The 9,134-nt window shown below is 36.7% G+C and overlaps 2 protein-coding genes across 3 annotated transcripts in view; one reads left to right on the plus strand and one right to left on the minus strand.

Moving 5' to 3' along the window:
• Positions 1 to 1,459: 1,459 nt before the first annotated feature.
• Positions 1,460 to 6,320, plus strand: LOC111986761 (uncharacterized; the record flags this gene model as incomplete). Of its 2 annotated transcripts, none has more annotated exon segments than XM_065763289.1 (9): positions 1,460 to 1,674; positions 2,255 to 2,615; positions 2,714 to 2,780; positions 3,457 to 3,485; positions 3,565 to 3,773; positions 4,537 to 4,655; positions 5,526 to 5,621; positions 5,704 to 5,779; positions 6,167 to 6,320. In XM_065763289.1, coding segments are annotated over 8 exon segments (954 nt in total), but the record flags the coding sequence as incomplete, so codon positions are not given.
• Positions 6,321 to 7,486: 1,166 nt separating this feature from the next.
• The window catches only part of LOC111986760 (uracil phosphoribosyltransferase), an 8,019-nt gene continuing 6,371 nt past the window's right edge, over positions 7,487 to 9,134 (minus strand). Inside the window, 4 exon segments of the mRNA XM_065763291.1 lie at positions 7,487 to 7,620; positions 7,623 to 7,633; positions 7,871 to 7,919; positions 8,187 to 8,268. Of these exon segments, the coding sequence (XP_065619363.1) occupies positions 7,514 to 7,620; positions 7,623 to 7,633; positions 7,871 to 7,919; positions 8,187 to 8,268 (249 nt within the window). The 3' untranslated portion in view covers positions 7,487 to 7,513.

Here is a 9,134-nt window from a genome sequence, read left to right on the forward strand (position 1 = left end):
TATCGGGATCACAACTTCACCTTCCCTCCTCCTAAGGTACCATTCTCCCTCTTCACAATACTTCAAATTCACATTATTGGGTATTCCATAGTCAACCCTGAATTTGTTCATCATCTCATCGGACTCGACCAACTTCTTAAACTTACCCATTCCCCAAAGACAACTAAAAGTTCTAAACGAGAAAAAGAAGAGTGAAATCGAGAAAATTTGGGATCACTAGGAAAAGAAGACTTACAGAAATATGACGGAACCCTTCAGATAGTGTGCAAGTCGAGCCAGATTCAAATTATACGCGTCAATAATTGTCAGCGCGAAAATGATGAAACCCTTGGGTTCAAACAGGTATTTATACTCCCCCTTAGGTTCCCCAAATGTAACCGCTTGCTCATAAAAGCAAAAGATCATGCCGTTGAAAGTGGGAAACGTGGTGCCGCCAAAATTTAATGTGGGCGCCCATTAAGCCTTGAAACGCTAAAAACGCGCATTGGGTAGTCAGAAGGCCGCCAGCATCAGTACAAACCGAAGTGGGACAATTCGTCCATGGACCCGCAAGTATCAAAACCCTCCTCCCCGTCCCAGGGAACGTGCAGCAGGGTTTTGAGGGGCTATTGTGGGGCCTATGAGCCTGACAGCCTCGGCCCATCACGAAACAGGCCCAAGGCCCAGGCTGAGGAGCATAGGCCATTTTTTTGTTGTTGTTGTTGGGCTAAATTGGGGGAAGCCTCTTTTCCCAATCCACACCGAGGATCACCTCATCCTCGGCCTGACGAAGGGGATTTTAGGGAGAGACTATCCCCAAAGTAAGCTGTCATTCTCACATTTAATGCATTCAACTAACTCCCCCTGGCCGCATTAATGGGGAGGTAACCCCTTGGCAGGATAACGTTGATCAGAGTGAACCACTTGAGTACCGATAAGGCCTCTGATGGGACGGACGGCCAGATAAGAAGGCAAATAGATGATCAACAGATGGAAAGAGGGGATAGGAAAATGAAAACTATAAAAGAAAAGTTAGTAAAGTAAATGGAGGGGGGGAAGGAAAAGGGAGAACAATAAGGCCTCCTCGGCCACAGGCCGAGGAGCATCTCCCCCCTTGAAAGAAAAACTCTTAGCATTTTTCTTCGTTACAAGAAAGTTCATGCTTGGTGATCGACGGCCAGCACCTAAACCTTTCACCCCACTCTCTATAAATGTATTGTTTGGGCTTATTAGGCTGAAAGACCCGTCACCCAAGGTTAATCCAAATTGAGTCCTTACAGAATCCATTATAATTTGAAATTATTATATTTTTCAATTATAAAAATACCTAGAGGTGTGATGAGTGTTCTACCTTTTAAATGAAATAATTTATTCATCATATTTCTAAAATTTGTTGTGTTTAAAAAATATAATAATCTCAAAATTATAAAAAAAAAAAAAAAAAAAAAAACCAGATTGTCTCGAGGAGAAAAAGATTGGTCTTGAGGACACTTTCTTGCTCCACCATCAGCGTATCAAAATACAAATCTCAAAATATAGACCAAGCTTAAGAGGCCCGCTATAATTGTCTAAGCCCGTGGCCGGCCGTGAGCTCGGCCCACACAAAAGCATCAAACGAACCACCATTGTCCTCACCGCTACTAATCCACCGCGCCTACGTTTTCCGCCATCTTAGGTAACCAACCCATCTACCTTGTAAGTTGTTGTATACTCCTCTTCACTTTTCCTGGAAAATGGCTCAATCTATGATTTTGTTCTAAAGAGTTTTGGTAGACCCATGATTGATGGGTTAAGCAAATTCTTTCTTCCTCGTGAGAGAGATTGAGATTACTCTGTCTATACCTTTGGTAATTTGTACTTGAAACAACAACAATTTTATCCACAGAAGCATGATTTTATTTTCAGATTTTACCAAAACGCTTAACTGTGATTTCAATACCGTGTTTTCAAAATTACAGCTAACCCAAATGGATACTTGGGTTGGTAACCCATTGCAACTCGCTCCGATCATATATTGATCGGTGGAGGTTCTCATCCATGTGGTTTTGTATACTGCTACTACACAGTATTGGACTATCCAACAAACTCTGAGTTTCACCCTGCGAGAGAGAGAGAGAGAGAGAGAGAGAGAGAGAGATATGGTGTCTTGGGCACAATAAATAAGATGAAACCCGCAATCAATCTATATATGAGTAATGAGTATAGAATGGCAGTGTAGAACATTTTACTATTATTATTATTGTTGTTATTGAGTATTTGGTTTTTGGGGTTGTAGAAATTGTTGTATTGTGCCACTGCTGCATTGGCTGTGAATTGTGATTCGCGGCAGGGAGCCTCCAAAGCTGGCGAGTTGTGTTATAAGTCGGTCAATACATGAGTAGTGCTGCGCAGTTTTGAGATTGATTTTTGGAGGATATTCGTATTTTATATATATGATGGGAATAGTAGGGATGGTGAAGGAATTGGGGAAGGCAATGCAGTTCATTTGCTCCCTTGAATTCTGGAGAATGGCGGTGTTTTGGATGCTATCTCTCCTCGTCTCCTATTGGCACCTTTTGTTTGCTCCGAAATCCAAGTCCTTCCCTCGTTGTGACCCTGCAACCACTCCAATCAAGCCTGTTTGCATTATCACCGGCGTACGATTCTTTTGTCATCAATTTATTTATTTATATATTTTTAATTGCTCCTTGTGAATCACCAACTAGTTTGATTTCTTTTTAATTAATCAATGCAGGCTACATCTGGGTTGGGTGCTGCCGCTGCTTATGCTCTTTCAAAGGAAGGCTTCTGTGTTGTTCTTGGTATTGCCATTCTGCCCTTCTCATCCATTCCCTTTATTTATTTCTTAAAATTTTTAGCTGGTTGAAGTAGCCAGGCAAAAATGTTTCTAAGCATGTCTCTGCTCACAGAAAAGTATAGTCAGATGACTTGTTCAACCACAATGACACCCACATGCACACAAATGTTGTGTTCTGTTATAGTTTTAAGGACTAGTTCAAAGAAAATACATGACTTAAATTGAATGAAAGAGTTAAAACTATGTTAATCTGCTTTCTTATCTCAAACATCCCTTTTATGTGCAATCTGCCCTATCGAATTGTTAATAACTTTCTCTACAGCATAATTGGAAGCATTTAAGTTCTTCATATTTTAACCATTCAAGTATGATTTGTATTTGATTTACACCCAAAGTTTATTACAGAGCTTGCTGAATGAGTCAGTGCTGATTCTGACACGCCAAGTGCTGTGAAAAAACAAGTTATCAGGCATCACTTCTTTTATTTTTGATAGTTTGACACTATATAGGGGTATCCAAATAAATTTTGTTTAGATATTTTGACAGTGCAAGTGGATATCCAAATTATAGGCCTTTCAAATTTTGCAAAAATAAATTAAAAAATTGCTATACTTTAAAGCAAGGATGTTTGTTTAATTATTTTTATTGGTGAATGGCTGAAATTCATTTTGTATATGCAGTTGGACGGTCCTCCCATTTGTTATCAAAGGTATAAATTTTGCGGAAGTTTATTGTTAAACATACCTTCTTCAATTTACGTTTTTTCTTATGTTTTCCCTTATTGACAGACTCTGGGAGAGATAAAAAGTTTGAATAAGGATGCCCATCTCAAAGCTTTTCAGGTTGATATGTCATCCTTCCAGTCAATATTCAACTTTAAAGGCTCCCTTCAACAGTGGCTTTTAGATTCAAATATGCATCCTTCGGTCCAATTATTGATTAACAATGCTGGGATACTAGCTACATCATATAGACTCACAGCTGAAGGCTATGATCAGTAATCTTCTTTATATATTATTTATTTTTAAATGAAGTTGGCTTCTGTCCTGAAATAAGTTTACATGGTTTATGTTACACCTCTGCTAATTTCATCAGACATGCAGACCACCTGGCAACAAGTTGGATGAGTTTCAGCTTGCTTTTGATTTGTATAATTTGATATAACTAGCATAAGTTGCTGGTAACTGCTGCACTTTTAAATCTGATATTACCATGCTCAATTAGACTTGACCCTCATTAAATTGTATTTACCAGATTGTGTAGTAAGTCTTTTGTTTTTTGTCTTTAATCTTCCTTCTCATATCTTTCTATATTATGCAAAGAATCGTTTTCTTGGTCCTACATTTTCAGCCGATTTTGGTTTTTTATTGCATAAGTTGATTTGTGTAATTTGATCTAGCTAGCATAAGTTGTTGGTGGCCTCTGCACTTTTAAAACCAATATTACCATGCTCAATTTGACTTGACCCTCATGTAATTGCAACTTACAACATTGCATAGAAGTCCTTTTTGTCTTTTGTTTTATTTCTTTAATCTTCCATCTCATATCTTTCTCTATTATGCAAAAATTGCTTTTTTCTTGGTGCTCCATTTTTCAGCAGATTTTGGTTTTGTATTGCATATTTGGAAAATACATTTTGATGTTATCACAAATAATTGAAGTAAATACCTTACTCATTTTAGAGCCTGTAATACATCCCTGTTTCCTACCCACATGAAGAATCATGGGTTGTTTTATGATAATTTTACACGTATTTTCAGGATGATGGCTACAAATTACATTGGTGCATTCTGTTTGACCAAACTTTTACTACCACTTCTCAGAAATAGTCCTGTTCCTTCCCGGATTGTGAATGTTACATCCTTTACTCATCGAAATGGTAAAATTGGTTCCTATTTATGTCTGTGAAACATTTTTTTTCTATGAACAATTAGTGGGGATTTTAGTCTTCACCATAACTTTCTTCATTAGGAAGAACTTGTACACTTGTAATTGCTGTCCGTGTACTGTTTGCTCAACCTTGATTCTATGCCAATGCCATAGCTTTGACATTAGCTCTGAAATTTCTATCCATGTCTGATACATTTTATCTGTCAACACGGTGGCAATAGTTAGAAAAAAAAAAAAAAAAGGAGACCTGTAAAAGAATGTTAGTGCTGAAAATTTTTTCTGATAGGCAAATTGATGTGTCAAAGAGGCCACCAGGCACTTAAGTGTAATGTTTCATTTATATGGTAAATGAATGTATGTGCTAACTCACTAACACCTGACTATTGCCTTACCTGAAAACGGAAAAAGAAAAGTGCATTTTGGTTGATCCATCAAGATAAGATATGCTATGATGCCTTTCTATTAAGCAAATAAAGGTAACCTGTCAGGGTGCAGCCTAGTGGTCGGAGGTTTGGGATGAGTTGTAGACCCAGACATCTTGTGTTTGATCCCCACTAGGAGCACCCTTGGATTACTTGATACATGGTTCTAGCAGGTGGGGTCATGTATCCATGGTTTACTCCCCAGGGGTGGGTCCAAAGTAGGGGCCTTGGTGAGGTTTCATGTCATTAAAAAAAAGGGAAATATAAGCTATGATGAGAATTCTTGCACTATGACACTATCACATTTTTCACATGGCACTTGATGGTTAGTTGAATTGCTTTATTAACAGGATTTTATAGTTAGAAGCGTTGAAAGCCATAATTGCATCAGCTAACAGATTATATAACATGAAATTCATGACCTCCCTTTTCTTCAGTTTTTAATATGCAGGTTGACAAGGAAACTGTTTCAGGGAACTGCTTCTCAAGAACCAAACCATATCCATGTGCTCGTATTTATGAGAATTCTAAATGTAAGATATAAGTGCCCCACCCTATATATCAGATTACCTTTTATTTGAAACCTTACAAGCAGTACCCCATTTTTTGCTGTAGTATGCCTACTGCTGTTCTCCTATGAACTTCACCGACAACTTAGCTCGATGGAAAAATCTCATCAGGTCTCTGTGATGTATGTGATTACAAACTTGATTCTACTTCTTCTTATGATTTTTCATTTCTTTTTGGTTCTTGACGTATTTTTGAACAAATAAATTACCTAATGAATGTATAATTATACCAAACTTGCTTGTGTGCAATTGTTTAAATACTTCTTTGTCCTTTTCTGGGCTTCATGCATTAAAAACTACGATTTTATCTCTACATTTATCTTTTAATTCTTTGTAGACTAGATTTCTTGTCTTCCATTGTCATACCATGTACAACATTCTTGCTTTTTAAGAATATTTGAGAATTTTTAGGTTTACCTAAATGCTGTCATCCATTATGCATTAGCAAGATGTGCTTATTCATGTTAATTTCCACTTCATGTTTGTTTCTGTTTTGGTTTGATTTGAAGTGCTGTGGATCCTGGAGTAGTGGAAACAAAAATTATGCGAGAGGTTCCTTCCTGCCTTTCTTGTGTAGCATTAACAGTCTTGAAGCTTCTCAGCCTTTTGCAATCACCTGAAAAAGGGATAAGTTCTGTTCTTGATGCAGCCCTTGCTCCACCAGTGAGTTTTACTCCTAATGATTTGTATTATCATTCTCCAACCGAAGTTGTTATGCAGGCACTGATGCTATAAACGTGAGAGCATAAGTCAGTAGCAAAGAACAGCAGCATGGATAATTCAAAAGGTTGATCAACAAAGTTTGACCATAAACAAAAAACAAATCAGGACCTTAGGTTAAGCCTCCAACCAAATGCAAGAATAATGGAAGAACTAGAGATTACATTTGATCAAACCACTTTATGAGACGATGGAGAAAGCAACTCTATAATGTTTGATAATAAAATACGTTGAACAGTGAACATAATCAGGGACGGAGCCAGGAGTTTACCTTATTTGTGTTTGGGGGGGGGGGGGGTGGCCTAAAGTATAACTGATTTTTTATTTTTAAATGCAAACTAATATTTATTTAGTATTAATAAAATATTGACAAGAAAAATGCTAAAGCTGCTACTACTGATATTAAGAGCTTACAAACTAACATGACATTATACTACTACCAATGTTACAACAGAATATTTACAAATTGATATGGCAATGAATATGTTTAGTGTCACATCAACAATATAATAAATAAACTAATTAATTACTTATTTGTTGTGTCTTAATGATTGATACATCAATTTGTAAGGTTTATCTAGTAAAATTTATAATAGTTGTGTCATCATTATAAATAAATTCATTTGACCAATCAATAAAAGAAAAGACACATAACATTTGTTTTTAAATTATTTTCATTTTTACTTATCAAAAAAAAAATTTCATTTTTCTTTTTAAATAAATCTAATATTGTAGCTAGGTTTCCCATTATTTACCAATCAAATATAAGTCATACTTATTATCTAACTATATGTCAAATATTATTGAACTAAAAAACTAATTAGCATTGCCAAGGAAATAAAAAGAACCAAACTTCTAACTTTAAGTCCCAAACAACAAATAACTGAAGTCAAACAACTTAACAACTCAAGTCATTTGCATAAAAAAATGCTAAATAATCAATAAAAGTTTACAAAAAGTAAAAAACAATACACATTAGTACACACACCACATGGATACACATGATCACATAGTGCAGAGTCACAAGGAATGAGATGCCTATTGTGTATTGGCTTTGGTGACCAATTTTATTTTTTAGTTTTCATTTATATATAAAAATTCAAGGGGCCATTGCGCCCCCCCCCCCCCCCCCCAAGTCAAAGAATAATTCCGTCACTGAACATAATAGTAGGAGCTCCAGCCTTTAGAATTGTACCTGTTGCCAGCATGGGATCAACAACAAGTACTCGAGACTCTTCAGGAATTTGTCAGGTAACCTAAAAAAGAATAGACCTCAAAAAGAGTACACCAAGGTGGAAATGACTAAGAGAGAAGCAAAGGGGAAAATGGAACAAAATCAAAAGAATAAACAAGAATGGGAATTAAATAGTGTCTTATGCCACTCAAGTATAACTTGAAATAGAAGCAATGTGAAAATTCAAGTTGACCTTCGTTTAAGCATTCAGGTGTGAAAGAAAAACCATATTTTCATTTTCATGGCTGGGATTTCTTACTTGTTCAAATATAATGTTGGCTGAAGTGTCTCCTCGTCTCTGCTGAACCCTTTATTTGCAAAACAGAAAGAAAACCACCAAAGTAGTCAATCACATTGAAATCCTGAAGGAGACATGAACTCCAGTCTTATAGGGCAGATTTTAAATAAAAGTTAACACCACATCTGGTTGAATTAAGTCAGTTAACGAATAACAAGCCAGTTATCATGCTTATTAGCAGACTACTTGGAAAGCAGTAAGCTTAACAAAAAATTCTAAACAACATGACCCCCAAACTTCCCGCTGCTACTTTGACATCATGTATGGCTTTCCCTACCCAGATGATAAGTTTTTGTAGCTGGCAAGATTGAAGATGCATGTTCTGCCAGAGCTAGACCAGCTCTTAGGATTGGAACTACCTGCAAAGGGAGGAGAATAATGTATAAGTTGATGGCCCATCATAAAATCTCAGCTCAGTCAGACATCATTTGACCATAAAAAGACCTTGAAGATTCTATCACAGCAAGGCAGATGTAACTACTAGCAACTATGTTATGGAAAACTGTGAGCAAAGATATAATAACCAAACTAAATTACACTTTTGACCCCCCCCCCCCCCCAACAAAAGTTTCGGGCTTGTTTCCATTTTGGACGTTTAAATTTGAGATTTTCATTTTGGTCCACCAAGTCTGATTCCGTTTTCAAAATTGTCCTTCCGTTTATCTCCATGATGGATCCGGCCGTTAAGTTCCAACAAAAAGATGACGTTCTCTCTCTCTCTCTCTCTCTCTCTCTCTCTCTCTCTCTCTCTCTCTTCGCTGCCAGATTAGTCACAGATATGGACGGAATGACCATTTTGAAAATAGATTCAAACTTTGTGAACCAAAATGAAAAATCTCAAACTCAAAGCACTAAAATGAAAACCATCCCAAACTTTAAAGGTCAAAAGTGTAATTTAGTATAATAACCATCAGATATCTAACCAATTCCAGCTATACAACTTACAATCACCCCAAGAGAGTAACAAAAGTAAAGAAACACAAGCAAAACTGCTACCATAAACTCACCATCACAGGCTCCCTTGGATCTATGAACTCAACTGAGGCAACTCCCATTGGTGATTGAATCTCCCCCATGATGGTAGGCTGATATCAGTGAAAACACAGAAAGGAAAAAAAAAATTACAAACATAAAAAAGGTTCTGCTGAGCAAATAAAAATTTGCTAGATTTTCCACAATCAAACCTTAAAAGCAAATAAGAAAAGCTCAAACAAACAATGGATTC

The sequence above is a fragment of the Quercus suber genome, unplaced genomic scaffold (assembly GCF_002906115.3).
Source record: "Quercus suber isolate HL8 unplaced genomic scaffold, Cork oak 2.0 scaffold_502, whole genome shotgun sequence".
In the NCBI taxonomy this organism is placed as follows: Eukaryota; Viridiplantae; Streptophyta; class Magnoliopsida; order Fagales; family Fagaceae; genus Quercus; species Quercus suber.